The sequence below is a fragment of the Salmo trutta genome, chromosome 19 (genome assembly GCF_901001165.1).
Source record: "Salmo trutta chromosome 19, fSalTru1.1, whole genome shotgun sequence".
Taxonomy (NCBI): domain Eukaryota; kingdom Metazoa; phylum Chordata; class Actinopteri; order Salmoniformes; family Salmonidae; genus Salmo; species Salmo trutta.
The window spans coordinates 13,589,458-13,612,140 of NC_042975.1; the positions used below are offsets into that span (position 1 = coordinate 13,589,458).

General features: G+C 43.4%; 1 protein-coding gene across 1 annotated transcript in view; it reads right to left on the bottom strand.

Moving 5' to 3' along the window:
• The window catches only part of LOC115154018 (follistatin-related protein 4), a 260,009-nt gene that overhangs the window by 79,249 nt on the left and 158,077 nt on the right, over positions 1-22,683 (bottom strand). Inside the window, exons 5-6 of the mRNA XM_029699782.1 lie at positions 12,533-12,723; positions 9,610-9,730 (exon numbers count right to left, since the gene is read on the bottom strand). Of these exons, the coding sequence (XP_029555642.1) occupies positions 9,610-9,730; positions 12,533-12,723 (312 nt within the window). The remainder of the gene's footprint in view (positions 1-9,609; positions 9,731-12,532; positions 12,724-22,683) is intronic.

The window sequence follows — 22,683 nt, forward strand, 5'->3', positions numbered from 1 at the left end:
CTGTCCTGATCCATGTGACTGTACCTTTCCTCACTGTCCCGATCCATGTGACTGTGCCTTTCCTCACTGCCATGGTCCATGCGACTGTGCCTTTCCTCACTGTCCTGATCCATGTGACTGTACCTTTCCTCACTGTCCCGATCCATGTGACTGTGCCTTTCCTCACTGCCATGGTCCATGTGACTGTGCCTTTCCTCACTGCCATGGTCCATGAGACTGTGCCTTTCCTCACTGTCCCGATCCATGTGACTGTGCTTTTCCTCACTGTCCCGGTCCATGTGACTGTACCTTTCCTCACTGTCCCGGTCCATGTGACTGTGCCTTTCCTTACTGCCATGGTCCATGTGACTGTACCGTTCCTCACTGTCCCGATCCATATGACTGTGCTTTTCCTCACTGTCCCGGTCCATGTGACTGTACCGTTCCTCACTGCCATGGTCCATGTGACTGTGCCTTTCCTTACTGTCCCGGTCCATGTGTCTGTGCTTTTCCTCACTGCCATGGTCCATGTGTCTGTGCTTTTCCTCACTGCCATGGTCCATGTGACTGTGCCTTTCCTCACTGCCATTGTCCATGTGACTGTGCCTTTCCTCACTGCCATTGTCCATGTGACTGTGCCTTTCCTCACTGCCATTGTCCATGTGACTGTGCCTTTCCTCACTGTCATTGTCCATGTGACTGTGCCTTTCCTCACTGCCATTGTCCATGTGACTGTGCCTTTCCTCACTGCCATGGTCCATGTGACTGTGCCTTTCCTCACTGCCATTGTCCATGTGACTGTGCCTTTCCTCACTGTCCCAGTCCATGTGACTGTGCCTTTCCTCACTGTCCTGATCCATGTGACTGTACCTTTCACTGTCCCGATCCATGTGACTGTACCTTTCCTCACTGCCATGGTCCATGTGACTGTGCCTTTCCTCACTGTCCTGATCCATGTGACTGTACCTTTCCTCACTGTCCCGATCCATGTGACTGTACCTTTCCTCACTGCCATGGTCCATGTGACTGTGCCTTTCCTCACTGTCCTGATCCATGTGACTGTACCTTTCCTCACTGTCCCGATCCATGTGACTGTACCTTTCCTCACTGCCATGGTCCATGTGACTGTGCCTTTCCTCACTGTCCTGATCCATGTGACTGTACCTTTCCTCACTGTCCCGATCCATGTGACTGTACCTTTCCTCACTGGTCTGTGTGACTGTGTGACAGTACACCCTGTCCTGTTTCCTCTGAGGACATAACGGAAGGAAAATAACATTCACTTTCCTCTCAAGCAATAATCGCATGTTCAGTTTGACCTAGTCCAAAGTATTTTTTCAAGAGAGAAATGTTCTTTGTAGAGTATAAACGGATATGATACTTCTTCTCTTGATATATTTTCTTTCAGTGTTGATGGCCAAGGGTAAGAATAATAAGAAAAAAATATTGTTTATAGTGAACCTTACTAAAAAGACAGCCCTAATTCATGAGGACACGTCATACTCTTCTGTGCTTACCAGTCTTGATTTCAAGATTAAATAAACCCAGATTGGCATTTTGGGGTCAGTTAAATAGAACGTTTTATATTGCAATCTTAACTGTTCAATTTAACTTTAACTTTGATGTTTTGTCCAAAATTATGTACTTTAACTTCAGTGACGACTCTCGAAATACTGCACTGTGTGCAAGCACCCAACACAGGAATCCCAAAATGATACTAGTGCAATATGTATTTTAAACAATAAATAATCTCTGTAAATCTCTACAGATCCTCTGAAACAGAACACACAAAGCCCACAAATAACACGGCCAAACCAACTAACACGACCGATATACATTTTTAACGACTGCCAGTCCAGAACAATAAGTCCGTCAGTTCAACATTCCTCTCAATGAGGACAATCGTTAATTACATGGCTCTCCTTCTTTCAGACAGGTTTTCTTGCAAAGAAGTTCATAACAATGGTTACCTACTGTGTGACATGAAATTCTAGCTTTAGTTATTAACCAAGCCATGAGGGCAGAGAGTGAAATACTCAAAGGTTTCTAGAAAAGGACACGATGAGTTGATTAAGTTGATTAATTGCTTTGAGATCTCTCCTGGGGTCTTGGTTCCTGGAGCAGGAAATCACTGGAAAATAGGTCTAGAAGCCACCAGTCTGTCAGATTATTACATTGCTAATTACGGACTTGAAAATTCATATTTTTCCTATTACTTGAAAATGCTTGTTATTCTGACTTGAAAATTCTTATTAATTCCTACAAAAACATCCTCTGCATTGTAGAGTATAGAGATACCAACATTACCACTTTATCTAAAACAAGAAACAGAACCCTTCCTTGCTGTTTCCACAGTTCATATAGAGGTAAGTACATCATTGCAACATGGGCTATGTTTGAACATGGGAGTTCTGTAGGTTGACATTGAAGAACAAAAAGCTTTCTCTACCACTAAGCAGGCTAAATGCATGATTTCCTTGAGGCAAAGGCTATGTTGCTAGTAGCCAAGTCAGGGAGACACTGACAGAGTGTCTCTGAAGGCCTCTCTCTCTCTCTCTCTCTCTCTTCCTCTCTCTCTTCGATATGACATAACCCAGATGTAGTGTGTTAGTCAATTCAGCTCCTCATGCTCAGCCCACGACACCAGACAGGGATGTTTGTCTGCAGAGTTGTTATAGACAGCCAGACAACTCTGCAGAGCACAGTATAATATGATCATTAACTTCATACCAGGCAATGGTTGGGATTTTTCCTTAAAAAAATATTGATATTGAATACATCAACAAAAATGTAAATCTCAAAAAAAGTGTATTCCCTCAATGGAATTGGTTTTCTAACGTAACAGATTTTCCAGAAGTCCTCATTGCAGTTATGTGTTTTTGCCATCAAATACCATTTAACGTGGGATAACGCTTACAGAGAACTTACTCAAGCAATACAATAACAATTAACACAAATATCTTTGTTGTATCACACTCTTTCAAAAGGCGTTTTTTTCTAACTGTTTTTTAAACCTGCTTTGTTCCAGGGAAATGTTGTCTACGCTGATGGTGACAGGAGGGTGTACAGTTCTTCACAACAGATTCAGCTGATCAGAGGAACACTTTCTCTGGGTCTGGCAACACTTTCTCTGGGTCTGACTCTCTTCTCCAGGGGAAGGGGGGATGTAGAGTGGGACACAACTCCACTTCCAGACACACTTGTTTGAAGTTGCAGGGGGAGCATCGAAGCCCACAGAAAGAGTGAATCAATGGAGGCATGATAATGAATTATTTCCTTGCTGGAGCGAGAGTTGGAGGGAGATATAAAAGAAGACAACATGCTGTGCAGCTAACAGCCGGGGGCCTCTGTGTGTGAATAATGGTGTGACGGTTCCCAAGGACTCCTGGCGCAATTTGATGGTGGAAAAAGAAGGAGATGGCGAGGAGGTTGGAAGAGTAGAGGATTCTGGGTGTTCAGGGGTTAGAGATTTGTCCCGAGCCATTCCGCAGGACACGATGATATGCATCTCTCCGCTTAATTACAGAAGAACTATTGAAGGGGTGAAATGAAAAGAGTTGAAATGAAAGAGAACGAGAGATGGGAGGATTATCCTCCAGTAATTATCATAGATATTAGATGGCTGGTAGCACAACGCCTCTCCAGTTAGAGTTCACCTTTTTAATGCTCAAGTGACTCACTGATGATGTTGGAGATATGACATATTAGAATATTACATTAACTTAACTAAGTGTTTTTCTGTCCCATCTTGTATTACATTTCCCCCGGCTGAGCGTCTTCTATTCAAACTCAAGGATTGGACATTAGATTGGAGATTATGAACACTTTGAATGAACAGTGAGTTCTCATGTAGAAGAAAAGAAAGCCAAACATCCTCTCGGTGAACTCTGCTGGAAGTCCTTTTATTAGACAATTATTTTGGCTGGCAAACATGAATGATCTTCCAACATTTCCCTGTAATTGTTTGATCTGACAGCCAACTGCTGAAACACTAATGCATTACTTTTTGATGTCCTTTCTAGATTTATTTAGCTGTCTGTGTAAACAAGTGGATAATAATTCTGCCAGCCTAACAAGGATATGGATTTTATTTGCATTATATAGCTCTAAAGTATCATTTGACATACAGTTGGATGTTTCTATTGTAAAAAGAAAAAACCCTGTGGTATTTTACAATGTTCAAGATGTTGGATCATATTTTCTGTTTGACATTTTATATTTATTGAAGCCTCCTTCAAGTCTCCCTGTACGGACATCTTTAGTTCCTTTATCCAGACACTCATTGTACCTGTACAATGAAATGTGCCGTTTAGACTCAGTGTAACAGACAAGTTAATGAGCGTAAACACTTTCCTTCTGTACTGTCCTCCTCTTCTCGTCTCGTCTTCTCTATAGGGAGGGCTGCACTGTTAAGTGCCCCACGAAAGAGATTATACCAAGATTACAGAGGCACCTACAGTTGCCATGGAGACTCGCTTTGCTTGTCTCAAGGTGGTATGCAGAACACTCGAATCCTCTGACTTCTCGTCGTTTGCCATCTGACCGTTGGCAATATTTAAGGGTCTGCCTGTGGAAACTGTAAAACTATGGACGTGTGGAGGAAGAGATGTGGTGACAGGACATTCTCTGTTTCTGTCACACATTATTAAGGGCTAACAGCAAACCAACAGAACGTAATTACCTCAGCGCACAGCTGACACAATGAATGTGCCGGAAACCATAAAAATACTCTATTGGAAATTAGCCGTGAAGGCCGTGGAGTCATCATAATGAGCCTTCAAATAAAACACCAATGTGGAACAGAGAGGAGCTGGAGGAGAGGACAGGAGCCAACCTGGGAGGTTGACAGGTGGAATAGACCTTTAGTATAGTTATCTAAAGTCACTCTCTCCTATGCTTAGCTAACGATATTCCACCACACACTGCAGGCTTCAACTTCATGTGTGGGTTATTTGTTGGACAATGACATCAAGATTGAGGTTGTCCACAGTTACAATTTATAATGTACATGTAGGCTGTTTTCACTAACTGCGGATGTTCTCCGGTGACGGAGAGAAGCTTTGTCTTTCAACGGGTGGGTTTAATTGACTGTGCCTTTGCTAATGTAGTTATTTTCATCCCTTGGAGAGCTGTGATCTCCTTGTGATAAGCGTACCCTTCTGATGGCCTGTGTAATCTTCCCCTGTGGAGCATATAGATCACACACAGACAGGGGACTGGCGCGTGCCGCTCTTCCTGACCTTCACACAGACAGGGGACTGGCGCGTGCCGCTTTTCCTGACCTTCACACAGACAGGGGACTGGCGTGTGCCGCTCTTCCTGACCTTCACACAGACAGGGGACTGGCGCGTGCCGCTCTTCCTGACCTTCACACAGACAGGGGACTGGCGCGTGCCGCTCTTCCTGACCTTCACACAGACAGGGGACTGGCGCGTGCCGCTCTTCCTGACCTTCACACAGACAGGGGACTGGCGCGTGCCGCTCTTCCTGACCTTCACACAGACAGGGTCATTCCTCCCCACTGCAAACCCTGCCCCTCAAGCACATTCCATCACACACACACACACACACACACACACACACACACACACACACACACACACACACACACACACACACACACACACACACACATACACATACACACACACACACTCTTTCCAACCAATTACACTTGTCTCCCCTTCTTTTCTGTATTTTTCCTCTCTCATCCTCCCTCTGACCCTTCTCTCCTCCTCCCCCTGACCCCTGTCTCCTCCTCCCCCTGACCCCTGACCCCTGTCTCCTCCTCCCCCTGACCCCGCTCTCCTCCTCCCACTGACCCCGCTCTCCTCCTCCTCCTGACCCCTCTATTCTCCTCCCCCTGACCCCTCTCTCCCACTCCCCCAGAATCCTCTCTCCCCCTCCCCCAGAACCCTCTCTCCTCCTCCCCCTGACCCCTCTCTCCTCCTCCTCCTGACCCCTCTCTCCAACTCCTCCTGACCCCGCTCTCCTCCTCCTCCTGACCCCTCTCTCCTCCTCCCCCTGAACCCAGTCTCCTCCTCCCCCTCCCCCTGAACTCTCTCTACTCCTCCCACTGACCCCTCTCTCCTCCTCCCCTGACCCCTCTCTCCTCCTCCCCCTGACCCCTCTCTCTCCCCTCCCCCTCCCCCTGAACCCTCTCTACTCCTCCTCCTGACCCCTCTCTCCTCCTCCTCCTGACCCCTCTCTCCTCCTCCTCCTGACCCCTCTCTCCAACTCCTCCTGACCCCTCTCTCCCCCTCCCCCAGAACCCTCTCTCCTCCCCCCCGACCCCTCACTCCCCCTTCCCCAGAATCCTCTCTCCTCCTCCTCCTGACCCCTCTCTCCTCCTCCTCCTCCTGACCCCTCTCTCCTCCTCCTCCTGACCCCTCTCTCCTCCTCCCCCTGACCCCTCTCTCCCCCTCCCCCAGAACCCTCTCTCCTCCTCCCCCCTGACCCCTCACTCCCCCTTCCCCAGAATCCTCTCTCCTCCTCCCCCTGACCCCTCTCTCCCCCTCCCCCAGAACCCTCTCTCCTCCTCCTCCTGACCCCTCTCTCCCTCTCTCCCCCTCCCCCAGAACCCTCTCTCCTCCTCCTCCTGACCCCTCACTCCCCCTTCCCCAGAATCCTCTCTCCTCCTCCCCCTGACCCCTCTCTCCTCCTCCCCCTGACCCCTCTCTCCCCCTCCCCCAGAACCCTCTCTCCTCCTCCTCCTGACCCCTCTCTCCCCCTCCCCCAGAACCCTCTCTCCTCCTCCCCCTGACCCCTCTCTCCTCCTCCCCCTGAACCCTCTCTCCCCCTCCCCCAGAACCCTCTCTCCTCCTCCCCCTTGACCCCGCTCTCCTCCTCCTCCTGACACCTCTCTCCTCCTCCTCCTGACACCTCTCTCCTCCTCCTCCCCCTGACCCCTATCTCCCCTATCTCCTCCACCACACTCTGTTTCAGCCACTTGATTAATTGAGCAGATCTGCTGACGGTGCCAGCCAGCGCAGCTCGGCATGTCCTTATAATTCCATTACTAACGGCAACCATGAAAAACAAATAGACTCCCAGCGAAGGGAGTTCTGGGCACAATGCCTCTAACTCCAGCATTCCCTCTCCTCCCTCGTACTGCATCGTGCTTCCTCTCCTCTCCTTTCCTCTACTCCCTTCTCTTCTCCGGCCGTGACCCCACTCTCCGAGGAAGTCTCAGGAGGAGTAGGGATATGCCAAAAAACCATCTAATAAATACAGGTGTGAAATAGGACAAATGTAAGCACCACCCACAATACAGTATACTGCACGCACATACAGTGTGTAAGAGTCAGTGTACATTTATCTCAGCTCCACCACAGGCACTGCGGCAGAGATGACAGCTATTCGACGGCCATCACTTATTCTGCTTTGTAAAGCAGAGTCAAGCTCTCCAACTTTCCATCATTTATGAATGCTACTATTTGTTAAATACTCATTGGACCAAAATTCAAGCAGATATTTTCCTGACTGAAAAATGGTCTGTGATTATAACTGTACAGTTATAGCATGAAGGGAATTTGACATTTATTCAAAACCCTCCTGACAGAACAGGGAAAAGACTAAAGCAACAGGATGATGGTGACAGAAGAAAAGAAACAACAATGCTATGCTGAACTGTCAGATGCCTAAGTAGACAAAGTAGATCAATGCAAATACCATCACTTCTTGGGGGGGTTTCTAAAGCCAAATACCATCACTACCTGAGGGGGGTTTCTAAAGCCAAATACCATCACTACCTGAGGGGGGTTTCTAAAGCCAAATACCATCACTACCTGAGGGGGGTTTCTAAAGCCAGATACCATCACTTCCTGAGGGGTTGTTCTAAAGCCAGATACCATCACTTCCTGAGGGGTTTTTCTAAAGCCAGATACCATCACTTCCTAAGGGGGGTTTCTAAAGCCAGATACCATCACTTCCTGAGGGGTGTTTCTAAAGCCAGATACCACCACTTCCTGAGGGGTTTTTCTAAAGCCAGATACCATCACTTCCTGAGGGGGGTTTCTAAAGCCAAATACAATCACTTCCTGAGGGGTTTTTCTAAAGCCAGATACCATCACTTACTGAGGGCGGTTTCTAAAGCCAAATGCCATCACTTCCTGGGGGGGGTTTCTAAAGCCAAATACCATCACTTCCTGAGGGGGGTTTCTAAAGCCAGATACCATCACTTCTTGAGGGGGGTTTCTAAAGCCAGATACCATCACTTCCTGAGGGGGGTTTCTAAAGCCAGATACCATCACTTCCTGAGGGGGGTTTCTAAAGCCAGATACCATCACTTCCTGAGGGGGGTTTCTAAAGCCAGACACCATCACTTCCTGAGGGGGGTTTCTAAAGCCAAATGCCATCACTTCCTGAGGGGGGTTTCTAAAGCCAAATACCGTCACTTCTTGAGGGGGGTTTCTGAAGCCAAATACCATCACTTCCTGAGGGGGTTTCTAAAGCCAAATACCGTCACTTCTTGAGGGGGTTTTCTAAAGCCAAATACCATCACTTCCTGATTGGGGTTTCTAATGCCAAATACCATCACTTCCTCAGGGGAGTTTCTAAAGCCAAACTGAACTCCAACTTTGGAATGAAATTTGTCTGCCTGCTATGGAACAGAACCCTCACCCTCCACAACAGCATCTGCAGAAGGGGGCTCTTACCAGTGAATGTTGTTGCTCAGTATATCTACCAAGCATGGCATCCACAGGGAGAGCTTGTGTGGAAACACCTGAGCTAACCTGGCATCTCGACTTCATTTCCCTTTCACAAGGGAGATCAACTCATCGCAGGAATATCCATCCATAGAATATAAACCATATCTTCTTAATAAATAGTCCCACTCCTTGTTTAGTCTTATGTAGCACATCAGCCTTGGAACAATGTCTGATCAATTACATGTTTTATTAGTCCCAACCCTCTCCTTCATCCCCCTGTTAAACATCAGTTATACCCTCCTCCAAACAGACCCACCGCCAGCCATGTTCACAGCCCATCTGGAGGCTGAAAGCAAAGTAACGGTATAATGACAACAATGATTACACTAAAACCCAATTATTACTACTGTATGGTTAATGACTGTTGAGGCTTAATGGACCTGTGTTTTTTGCGAAAGCCTTCAAAATTGTCCCACGCCATCTAGTGCTAACGGCCTGATTATCGGCTTTGTCCAATTGGGTGGACCGTCCATTTCGATCTGGGCTATCCATTTTGGGGCTCGGATCGCATATCTTGTTTCTAATCACACTGGCTGAAATGTATGGGGGAGAGAAGGGGGGGGGGGGTGTAGAGATGGCCTCTCAGAGGTAACGCAACTCCAGTCATAGGGTGGTTTTGTCATCTCTGTTACAGCCCAAATCCAAACTGCCATTATTGTCTGTGTGATTAGGCTTTATTAGTCCTGATGACCAGGTGCTCTCAGCCACGGCTCAGCACAGCTCAGAGGCCCATAATGAGGCCTGGCTTGCCGAACAGGGCAGAGGATTGGCAGATTGTTGCGTAGCCTGAGCCAGGTTTATCTGGTCTGATCCGGTCTTATCCTGATGAGGTGGCCTGAGAGAGGGGGAAAGAGAAAGAGAGAGAAAGAGAGCGAGATAGATTGAGAGGGAGGGAAAAGGGGATTAAAGCTGGGCTTACGAAAAGCAGTGTAGAACTCGTGCAGAGTGAGGTGTCCGTCGTTGTTGTAATCATCGTAGCGGAGCAGGTCCTGCATGGTGCACTCCAGCAGACTGTCCTCCAGGTGCTCCTTCATAGAGATCTGGACAGGAGGATGGAAACCATAGAATTACAATGATTATATTCCATGATTCACATTCTAGTTCTGGATATAAACCATGGGACCAAGTCGCATATAACAACTGTCTTCCTTTATTCCCTTAGCGGTCTTCCTTCTTCTCTTAACCTTTATTTTAGCCTTGTTCTATGTTTAATTCCTTTGGGAAAAGAACAGGTGCAAACTATGCACTTGGTGAGTCTTAAATCTGGCCCCATTCTGTACCATCTATAGAGGGAGGAAGAACCAGTGTGCAGAGCAAGTAAAATACTGCTTTACACACTGAGAGAACTGATGATGACATTTAGTGACATTTCTTTCTATTTCTTTCATTTCTCTGATCTTGGATGGATATCTTGCTAAAACAGAATTTATAAATGTTAAAAATTGAAATGTCTCTTGGCTATGTGTCAAGATTAATAACTGCCAACCATGATTTGATCAGATCTTAAATCAGATCTTTAAAAATGCTGAGATGCGAGAAATAGTTCTTAATGTATTCCACGTCGATTCTGTCTCCTCAAAGTATAAAAGTGAAAAGGATGTGTCCCAAATGGCACTCTGTTCCCTACATAGATCAAAAGTATTGCACTATTGTATAGGGAATTGGGTGCCAATTGGGAGGCAGACAGTCTTTTTTTTGTTTAATGGGACATAAAGTTATTTTTTTAAATAGATCACAAACCTACACATCACTTTAGTATAGAAAGTCAAACATTTAATAATACCATCCTAATTTTCCAATTCAATTTGATAATTAGCAGTGGCTCACCCACATGTTAAAGCAAAGCTGTTATTCTAAGCTTTTCCGTTTTGTTCAATATAGTATATACAGTGCATTCGGAAAGTATTCAGACCCCTTGACTGTTTTCACATTTTGTTACGTTGCAGCCTTATTCTAAAAATGATTAAAAAAACATTTTCTCTCATCAATCTACACACAATACCTTATAATGACTAAGTGAAAACAGGTTTTTAGAAATGTTTGCAAATGTATTAAATATAAAAAACAGAAATACCTTATTTACATAAGTTATTTACATAACCCTTTGCTATGAGACTCAAAATTGAGCTCAGGTGCATCCTGTTTCAATTGACCATCATTGAGATGTTTCTACAACTTGATTGGAGTCCACCTGTGGTAAATTCAATTGATTGGACATGATTTGGAAAGGCACACACCTGTCTATATAAGGTCCCACAGTTGACAGTGCATGTCAGAGCAAAAACCAAGCAATGAGGTTGAAGGAATTGTCCGTAGAGCTCCGAGACAGGATTGTGTCAAGGCACAGATCTGGGGAAGGGTACCAAAAATGTTTGCAGCATTGAAGGTCCCCAAGAACACAGTGGCCTCCATCATTCTTAAATGGAAGAGGTGTGTAACCAAAAAGACTCTTCCTAGAGCTGGCCGCCTGGCCAAACTGAGAAATCGGGGGAGAAGGGACTTGGTCAGGGATGTGACCAAGAATCTGATGGGCTCTCTGACACACCTTCAGAGTTCCTCCAACCATCTCTGCTGCACTCCACTAATCAGGCCTTTATAGTAGAGTGCCCAGACGGAAGCCACTCCTCAGTAAAAGGCACATGACAGCCCGCTTAGAGGTTGCTAAAAGGCACCTAAAGGACTCTTAGACCATGAGAAATGAGATTCTCTGGTCTGATGAAACCAAGATTGAACTCTTTGGACTGAATGCCAAGCGTCACGTCTGGAGGAAACCTGGCACCATCCCTATGGTGAAGCATGGTGGTGGCAGCATCATGCTGTGGGGATGTTTTTCAGCGCCAGGGACTGGGAGACTAGTCAGGATCAAGGGAAAGATGAACGGAGCAAAGTACAGAGAGATCCTTGATGAAAACCTGCTCTAGAGCGCTCAGGACCTCAGACTGGGGCAAAGGTTAATCTTCCAACAGGACAACGACCCTAAGCACACAGCCAAGACAATGCAGGAGTGGCTTTGGGACACGTCTCTGAATGTCCTTGAGGGGCCCAGAGCCCTGACTTGAACCTGATCTAACATTTTTGGAGAAACCTGAAAATAGCTGTGCAGAAACGCTCCCCATCCAACCTGACAGAGCTTGAGAGGATCTGCAGAGAAGAATGGGAGAAACTCCCCAAATATAGGTGTGCCAAGCTTGTAGTGTCATATTCAAGAAAGATCGAGGCTGTAATCGCTGCCAAAGGTGCTTCAAGAAGCTACTGAGTAAAGGGTCTAAATACTTATGTAAATGTGATATTTCGGTTTGGTATTTTTAATAAGTTAGCAAAAATGTCAAAAAACATGTTTTTGCTTTGTAATTATGGGGTATTGTGTGTAGATTGATGAGGGGGAAAAAATAATTTAATACATTTTAGAATAAAGCTGTAACGTAACAAAATGTGGAAAAAGGGAAGGGGTCTGAATACTTTCCGAATGCACTGTAGGCTATGATCACCTACAGATCACGTACTCATTGGTCTAAAACATTTCCACAGGTCACAATTTTAATTCAATTTTAATTATACCATTATCATTTTGTAATTAATTTTGAACGATAGCATTGTGTTGAGCGAGAACAAGAGGTTCACCCTAACCTTTCTCAAAGAAAGGTAATTAACCAACTCTAACTACGTTTTGTTTCATTAAGTAGGCTGAACTGGTCCCATTGGGCCCTGGTCAAAAGTAGTGCACTATATAGGGAATAGTAGAAGTACTATTCACCCATGGGTGGAGATTCATCCAAAAACACCAGTCAGTGTGGCCCTGATGATTATACCCACCGTAATCTAATTCTCTGAGAAGTACACACCTGTGCCAACTCGTCACTGCCCAGACGGCCGTCCCGGTCCACGTCCAGGTACTTAAACATGGTGTCCACCAGGGCTCTTTTCTGGTCCATGTCTCTCAACGTGTTGTTGTCCCCGCCGTTTAGGCCTTTAGGCTGCATATCCAGCAGCATACTCTTCAGCTTGTTGTACTCTGCCATGGTGCACCTGTCCCCTATAAAAACACAACACAGACTTTCAATTAACCTCATTAGGTTACAATGACCTTACTGCTGCAGGACTAATTGACTTTGGAGGATGGTTAAGTGTGTAAGAGTGAGTGTATTAAATGTGTATGTAAGAGTGAGTGTATTAAATGTGTGTGTGTGTGTGTGTGTGTGTGTGTGTGTGTGTGTGTGTGTGTGTGTGTGTGTGTGTGCGTCTGTGTGTGTGTGTGTGCGCGCGCGCAAGCTTGCTTTTGTATGAGTTGCAGTGTGCCTGTGTATCTGCTTGCATAATATGTTTGACAGTGTTTCCGCGCAGGGGGTCCAATTAATTATATTTAATCTTCCAATCCACATGAAAACAAAAGGTAAACAGTCTCATTGACATACTTTCGATAGTTTTGTCCTATTTCACTTGCTGAGGGATTAACACCCATGTTTCAAACACAGCATCAAATCCTGCCTGGTTTGTTTCCTAGCCCCCTGATGAATATGTACAGAGGAATGGAGGAGTCTAGATGAATCAAGTGAAGCTGAGAGTGTGTTTATTCCTTACTTAAAGTTATGCAAACACAGGCCACCCACTGCGTGCCTCTTTAGGACTTAATATGAATGGAGAGCATCGCTCCGCTCCCCCTTCCCTCCTCTTCCCTCCATCAACTTAGTCCTTCCCTCCTCCAACTCAGCTGCCTGTGATAGTTGACAGGAGGTTGGAGGGGTGCCTGTGTATCTCTGCCAAGTGATGAGCGCACAAAATATTAAAAGCTCGTTGATATGAAGTCATTAGAAAATGTCCCCTGATCGCTGCAAAGAGCCATACCCTTTCCGGCGAGGACAAGAGATGAATTGCAATGCCTAACTCAGATTATAAACTGGGTGGTTCGAGCCCTGAATGCTGATTGGCTGACATCCGGGGTATATCAGACCATATACCACGGGTATGACAAAACATTTATTTTTACTGCTCTAATTACATTGGTAATCAGTTTATAATAGCAATAAGGCACCTCAGGGGTTTGTGATTCATGGCCAATATACCATGGCTAAGGGTTGTGTCAAGGCACTCTGCGATGTCTAAGAACAGCCCTTAGCCGTGGTATAAACCCCCTCTGGCCTTATCGCTTAAGTAGACTTCAACATCAATTAATGACGTCCAGCCTGCAGACCCCCTGGTTCCACCACAGCAGTACTGATTCCCCAACATCATATCTGTTAACCTTCCTGTCACTCCTACAAGCTCATCCAGAGTTCTGTTAAAGGCACAATCAGCAGTTGCTACATCCATTTTTGGACTTATAAATTAATGATATGTGCCCACTGATTCTTGAAGAATATAACTTATAAATACCTCATGAACTTAGTTTAACTGTCATACCACATCAGAACACAAAATATAAGCTTGTTTTTCTTCAATGTTTGTAAACAAAGTAAATATAAACAAACACTATATATCCTCAAAACATGGTTAAAACTATACTTTTTATATCATTGATGGTCAGTCCTTGCATCCATAGGTCTGTCTATGAATTTGAGAGTGATTACATTTCTCCAGCCTCATCCGGCAGCTTTTTACCGGCAATTGCCAATTGCCGCTTTAAGGCTCTAGAAGGAAGAAATGTCTCCTACATTGCTTTTTGGTGACACACAGAGGCCTGATTACTAAATGATGTTCCTTTCTTCTTCAGAACATGACCGACCCAAACAAACCAGACCTTTACGGGCACTATTTTGCCTACCCTGTATTGTCTGTTTGAGTGAAACTTGTACCGTTGAAAAGACCCGCCGCTGGCACTGCTCTGGTGCTATCTATTAGCATGACATGGGGTCATTTCAATGCACCAGCCCTTTCTCTTCTCCTGCATTCAGTGGCTGATCAATCATTGATGAACCTGCCACGAAGATGGGGAGGGATTCTATTTTCAAGTTTTCAAATCCGGTAATGAAGTACATCTATCAAGGTGGCGGTGTGAGGAGAAAGGTCAATGGTGATACGGGATAAGTTGTTATGACACTCCATTAATCCACGATCCTCAATTATCTCCTCGCTTTTTTCGAGGAATAGATCTCATGACCTTTCACAGACACCCGGCCATCCGCAGCGGTCCACGGCATGCAAGCGGCAATCACGTCAAGGTCTCGGCTAAATCCCTGTTCAACGTTATTCCTTCTAGGGGGATGGAGTGTGCCACGGATCAGACACCAGGGATCATCACATAGTCAGTCATCATCGCTGCTTTCAAAGGAAATGAAAATCAAGGACTGAAAACCAGCGATTTACATTGTTTTCTTTATCCATTTGTTGAGATAAATGTCTTTATTTTCCCCAGTGATGCTCAGTGATGTCCCCTGCATGTCCTAGCAATAAGTATTTCTCATTCTGCTGAACCCAGCAGCTAAGGAATCAGACTATCTCACAGTATATCCTCCTGTCGCTGAAGTTGTGCTGTACTTGGGGCTGAAATTCACTTTACTGCCTGTTTGAAATGTTAGCTGCTTAAGTGAGCGATCCGAACCTGATGTCCATGTCCGGGAGACAACACCCAGTGCAATTCTGTTGTTCAACCGAGAACAACCTCAGAGCTCCCTTTTTCTAAATGTCAGGAAGAAGAAGAAACTAGCCACCATGCTGCTACAGGGACAATGTGTGAACTGGTCAACTACATTTACAAGGATAAATTAGAATATATAGCGCAGATACACTGAACAAAAGAAGAGAGTATCTAATCGAACTTTTAAAAATGACAAAAATATTATAATTCAATTGAAAGAGTAGGTGTCTGAAGGCCTCCTTATATCTGTTCTGATTCGGAAGTATCAGACACAAGTGAGTAAAAGCATATTCTAATACATCAGCTGATGGAACCTTACTACAATGCTTCAAGGGCGTGAGTAGTGCTCCTGTTTGATTTATGATAGCTTGACCTCCATGGGCTGAGATGATTGGGTTATTTATCGCCATGCCGTCTGTGTCCTGCTAATGCAGAAAGATTGACTTCCCTCTTGGGTAATTATGGAGATGATAGATACTTTCCTCACTCCACTTGAGCGACATAAGGTCGGAAGTCATCGTCTTCGTCCCAAATAGCATCCTATTCCTTGTGTGGTGTGACACTTTTGACCAGAGTTCTATGGGCCCTGGTCAAAAGTAGTCCACTAAATAGGGAATAGGGTGCCATTTGGGATGCAGACGGTGAATCAATGCCTGGTCAGGGGTCCTTTGAGAGTTATATGTTGCATGGACATTGCCCTTATTGAGACATGAGTCAATTAAATATTTGCCTGTTTAATTTAGACATAAGTTCTCACAGTGATAGCCTGTAACTATCGCCCAAAGCCAACTAAAGTAGCCTGCGATGCAGCATCTAACGGCAGCCACATACTGTACTGTAATAGAGAAAACTTTACTTCTGTCTCAATCTGCCAGGGTAAATAAAGTACATGTAGTCAAAAGACAAATCAACAACACAGAGACCACTTAAAAACCCCATCTCTCTTTTCAACCCAAATCAACAAATACATGATCTATGCTGTCACAAATCAGGAAGAATGTGACTGTAGTGAAACAGGAATGGTAAGAGCTCTGCCAAGGGAAAACTATAGCTTTTGTTTTGTGGAAATTGTGACAACAATCTGTGTTTATTACAAGAACAAGCCAGAAGGAATGGCAAGCTACATAAGAGAAACAATCAATGTTCCAAGCACGTCTTGAGATCCCAGTCTTCATATTATTTAAGTGGTGGATGTGGCATGGTGTCATGCATTAAATAGTGCTATTGACAGAATGCCTCAGAATGCACCTAGCCCAATAACTCAACCATATAAAGCCTATATTCTCCATTTTTCACCAGCTAATAGATGTTTACTTCTATTGGCGTTTCTTGAATGAATCCATGCTCTGAAAAACCAATCAACTCCCAAAAGAAATGCCATGTTGGGTAGCAAGATGCCCAGCAACTCTCAACTTGGACAGTTTAATCTCTAGTGATAGCTCAGGGATAGTATATCATATTATACTGTTTTTAGATCAGTGCCAATGATTCTGAGGACAGTAGTTTAACAGCCATTGTGAAGTAATCTCAATCGTTCTCCCAACATTTTTGTCATGTCTCACATTTCCAAATGATGCCATTAGATTAGCTGAGTAAAGACATCCAGTCTCCCCCATATGTACTGCAGTCAGGAGGTGTGTGTGCTTGGCAAACATTATCTGACTCACTGCACCTTGGGACAGGCTAAATGAGAACTCGTTGCAACATGAGAGGTATTGGCAAAGCAGTGAAGGAGAAATACTGTAGGAGGACTGCTATGCAAACCTTCCGTGCTCAAACCACACATCGGTACTATATATGCTAGCTGCACCTCCCTCTCTGTCTCTGCATTCTCCCAATTTTAAATTACATGGGTATATACTATTTTGTGGAGTCCGGATCAATAGTTATCCAGATGTAATGCCAAGTAACACACCTGTTAAACTTCCAAGATCAAAATGCACCTTTGGAGATATAAAACAGGAATATGTCTCAATCTTCACATGGATGAACACCAGTACTTGGTAATCCTGAATTGGGATCATCTAAAATGTGAGGGAAAACTATCACTTCCCACTGGGCACATCACGTCATTTGAATTTAGATAATTGGGTAATATTTGGTTGAGACGTTGATCAATGAGATTACCACCAATATTCACCCACTCAAAAAGACAGCAAAAAGTTAGTTGAATTTCCAATGTGTTATCATTATGTTTTCAACCATCCAAAAGCACAACCAAATTCCAATGGCAAAACAGTGTCAGATATTTGGTTAAATTGTTAATCCAAATGTCTATCACTGCGCTTTAACCATGTAAAAGTAAAGCAAAGTTCAAATAGGAATACAATTTCAGATATTTTGTTTATTTATACTAGGATTCTCCAACCCTGTTCCTGGCGAACTACCCTCCTGTAGGTTTTCGCTCCAACCCTTGTTGCAACTTAAACTGATTTAACTAAATAAAATCAAGCCAAACTTTAAACGCACTTCGAATAAAGTTTGATTTGATTTAGTCCTATTCTTTAATTTAGATTTTTGGTTGAGATGGAGATGTAAATCCAACATTAATTTGTAGACTAACTGGAATTAAAGCCAGACTAAGTCAGTGGTACAGTTGGAACTATCCAAGCAGAAGATACATCTCCTTCAAATGCTGATATTTGGTTGAGTTAACAACCAAACACAATTCAATATCACTTTTGAAATATAATAAATAGCCTATTAATGTGTGGTCAAGTTAACAAATGATCGGTTGGATTCACATCTCCAACTAATCCAAAAATAAAAGTTAAAGAATGGGACCCCACTGGGAACACACTGGTTGAATCAACGTTGTTTCCACATAATTTAAACAAAATTACATTGAACCAACTTGGAATAGACGTTGAATTGTCATATGTGCTCAGTGGGACACATTATTATTACAATTTCCCACAGGGCAGAAAAGTACCGTAATCACCTTTTTCTACTATACAATAAAATATGGTCTAGGATGAGTGTTCATGATGTCCTGCGGTGTATTGTGTATTATTGTGTAATAAACAGTCAGGTGACTTTCACAGTCATCTCTTCTATTGTGGCTCCTATGTCACCCTACACTCAACCACCCAGTCAAATCACCAACCCAATCAAAGCCACAAATAAACCCCACCTGTACATGTAGAGTTGCACTTGCCGTCGCGACATAATAGATTGGTAAAGAAAATAATTGTGAAGCCAGCGCTCAGCTAACAGATTAGGAGTACAAGTGTAGGACGTTGATTACATTTTTAGCATACATTCCTCCGACCACACCTGCAGTGTAAGCTACAGTAATCTCCTGGCTTGTCCTGGCTGTTGGCTGAGCTAGGGCTGCAGGCTGCCGTCTCAGAGGAACAGAGGGTTTAAATTGCCTGGCTAGCTGCTGGGAACAGCAGCCTCGGTGACCCCCATCCACACTGAGGCCCAGAGACCAATCACAAACAGCCATCATTAGCCTGCTCCGTCACACTGGTGACCTTGTGTGTACCTTTCAGAGGCTTGAAAGGGAGATGGAGACACTACTTCAGAAAGGTACAGAAACTGTGCTGTGTGCAATGTTGCTACTGTAAGTTGTACGAGTGTTAATCATTATTTTTTTTTATTTGTCTGCAAACATAGCAACAAGATGAAACATACATAATTAACTGTACAGGAGCTCATCAACTTTTGCCTGGTTGCTTAGACTTAATTAATCACTGCAGGAAGAGAGAGACAAGTAACTATATAAGCAGGAAGAGAGAGACAAGTAACTATATAAGCAGGAAGAGAGAGACAAGTAACTATATAAGGGGCATTTACAGTAACTGGATGATAGAGTTCAACTTTTGAGAACATAACTATGATGACAAAGACTTAGAATACTTTAAATAAATGTATAATTAAAAATGACAGCATAAACTACCAAAACTACTCTTCAGCTGTTGATGGACAATGCTGTCTCTGAAGTACATATGTACAAATGTAGGATCTTAATTTGACCCAGTTTTCTACAGTTGGAAAATGATCCTGCAGTAACAGGAAATGTTAATTATTATGTGGATTATAATCCATTAATTGTTTTTGTAAGGGAACATTTCAAAGTGGAAATTAAAAACTTCAGAAGCCTTTTTACACCTCACATATACTACAAGTTTTACATTTCCTCAATTGTAGGAATGTTTTCCTGCAACAGGGTGATCAAATTAAGATCCTACATCTGTAGTATGAGCAGATACCTGACTAGGGAAAAGCATTGCATTCATTTACAATGCAGTGGAATAGCAAAAAAGTAAAAAGAAAAGGCGAAAGAAAGGATGAGAGGAACAGCCCTTTCATTCTCTCATGACTTCCATAGTCAGAATATCGCCCTTTCATTCTCTCATGACTTCCATAGTCAGAATATCTCCCTTTCATTCTCTCATGACTTCCATAGTCAGAATATCTCCCTTTCATCCTCTCATGACTTCCATAGTCAGAATATCTCCCTTTCATTCTCTCATGACTTCCATAGTCAGAATATCTCCCTTTCATTCTCTCATGACTTCCATAGTCAGAATATCTCCCTTTCATTCTCTCATGACTTCCATAGTCAGAATATCTCCCTTTCATTCTCTCATGACTTCCATAGTCAGAATATCTCCCTTTCATTCTCTCATGACTTCCATAGTCAGAATATCTCCCTTTCATTCTCTCATGACTTCCATAGTCAGAATATCTCCCTTTCATTCTCTCATGACTTCCATAGTCAGAATATCTCCCTTTCATTCTCTCATGACTTCCATAGTCAGAATATCTCCCTTTCATTCTCTCATGACTTCCATAGTCAGAATATCTCCCTTTCATTCTCTCATGACTTCCATAGTCAGAATATCTCCCTTTCATTCTCTCATGACTTCCATAGTCAGAATATCTCCCTTTCATTCTCTCATGACTTCCATAGTCAGAATATCTCCCTTTCATTCTCTCATGACTTCCATAGTCAGAATATCTCCCTTTCATTCTCTCATGACTTCCATAGTCAGAATATCTCCCTTTCATTCTCTCATGACTTCCATAGTCAGAATATCTCCCTTTCATTCTCTCATGACTTCCATAGTCAGAATATCTCCCTTTCATTCTCTCATGACTTCCATAGTCAGAATATCTCCCTTTCATTCTCTCATGACTTCCATAGTCAGAATATCTCCCTTTCATTCTCTCATGACTTCCATAGTCAGAATATCTCCCTTTCATTCTCTCATGACTTCCATAGTCAGAATATCTCCCTTTCATTCTCTCATGACTTCCATAGTCAGAATATCTCCCTTTCATCAAAGAGTTTTATCTTTCATCTACCTTACATTTAATCTTTGACTGGCTGCCTTCTAAAAATGACTTTTCATTGTCTGCTGCACTATTTTGTGTTGGAACTCCACGACAGAGAAGACATTTTTCTCATGTAAATGTGGCAGCTTGAACAACTAAGTAACTACCCTCATGCATATCCACCTGCTCTGAATGTGCAAAGATGACACTGAAATGCAATATCATTATCAGTTATATGAGATACATTTTTGACAGGGCTCTTTTTTAAAAAAGTGTGAGGTACTGTTTAAAAACAGTTCACAAAATGTAGATTTGTACTTTTTACAGATGCTTAGATAACAGAAGACTCACATTTCCATATATTTTAGGAAAGGTAGGTACAGAGACTAGGTGGGAAGTAAATGGCATAGCCTCCATTCTTTACTTGAGTGAATAAATTAGTATAGATATGCTTTGTTTAAAACACATTTTAGCTTTATTCAATTCAATCAATTCAAATCAGGCCATTGGATTGTTGCGGGATAGTTCAAGCTACATGTTTGCTACATGTTTGTAACTCGTATTATGATTCAGCTCTAGGTTGGTTTGTTTGATTTCATTTCAAACGAAGGCTAAGTAGTTTGCTGTTTGATTTCCATGTCTCAATCTCCATAACTACACAATTATCGTAACTTTAAACCAAGCTCATTTAAATGTGTGCTTATGAAAAGTTGAAATGACTGTGTATACATGTTCCTCTATTGCAGATCTATGCAATCATTGTTGTTCTAATTTACAGATAAACAATTACAGTATGATAATGAGTGCTGCTTAACCACACTAATTTGAATGTTTGGTAGCAACTCTCACAAAAGTACAACACACAAAAAACATTTCACAAAAAACATTTCAACCTAGTTAAATCGCGTTCTAAAATGCATGCTTCACTTCCTGAAATGACCATACAGTAGTTACCAAATCCAGACACAAGGCCAAGTGCTATGTGTGTTTTCAGTGACCACCAGAGCTTCCATTAGACAGAAACATCTGCCAGTAAACACCAACTCCCGCTGGTGGCATGGACTTCGCTATTGACCCATGAAACCATTACTCTCTGATGCAACCTTCAAGGGCAATTTTAGAATAAGCTGTTCTTATGACCAGCAATATAGGTTGACTGCACAAACAGCCCTGGGGAGGAGGTGCAATCTTTCTTTGGCCTCACACAGACACAGTAGGCCTATAGAGGGTACAGTATTCACACTACTGGCTGATATGATCAAGCAACTTCTGCCACGCAAGAATCCTACTTTTAATTGGAAAAAAATGCCTGAATGTTGGCACTACATTAATGAGCAGTATTTCCTCGTCATAGATTATGTCTCCATTAATTTGAGGGGAAAAGATGTCAACCCTTTTTTTTAACTGCACATACAGAAGCTATTGGCTGCCCGGAGGTGAGTTGCATTGGGAGCAGTACATTGATGTCAAGTCATTAGTGCTTTACACATGGAGCTCCTCAACCTCCTCCCTCTCTCTGCCAGCAGGTAGTGTGAGGGAAAGTCATTAACCGGAGAACAGAACTAATGAAGGGATAAATTAACAGAACAACAAACAAATACAGCATGGTATACCCTGCCTGGCTCCTACCTGGCTAAAGTTCATTATACTATCTGAGTCAGAAACGTCTGCAACAGGGTAAGAATCTTAACAGAAGTGCAAAAAACGATGTCTCATTGACTACTGGTTGAATACAGTTAGTGAGTCAGACCGCACCACCTCCTCTATATAGAACTGACCACAGTGTGAATGTCGAGCAGGCAAATGTATCATTGGCCTGGCCAGTTAAGCATGCACCACCTCAACCCTCGTCCCTACAGAGAATAGCCTGTAAAACTTTTTAGTGGCTCTGTAAAGTTATCTTTCCCCCAATGTTGTGAATCTATACCAGAATATGGATTCTAGCTGCCGGATGGATTTCCAACATTACAATCTCATAGCTGTGTGAGTCACACTTTTAGCAGGAGGTTGTCAGATAGAATGACATGTTTCAAAGCAGAGGTCTAAAGCCATTAAAATACCTATTGGCTCCCTGTCCCCTCAATATCACCCGTTGAGCCTCTATTCTCCAACGCCTGTCACTCACACTGACGAATT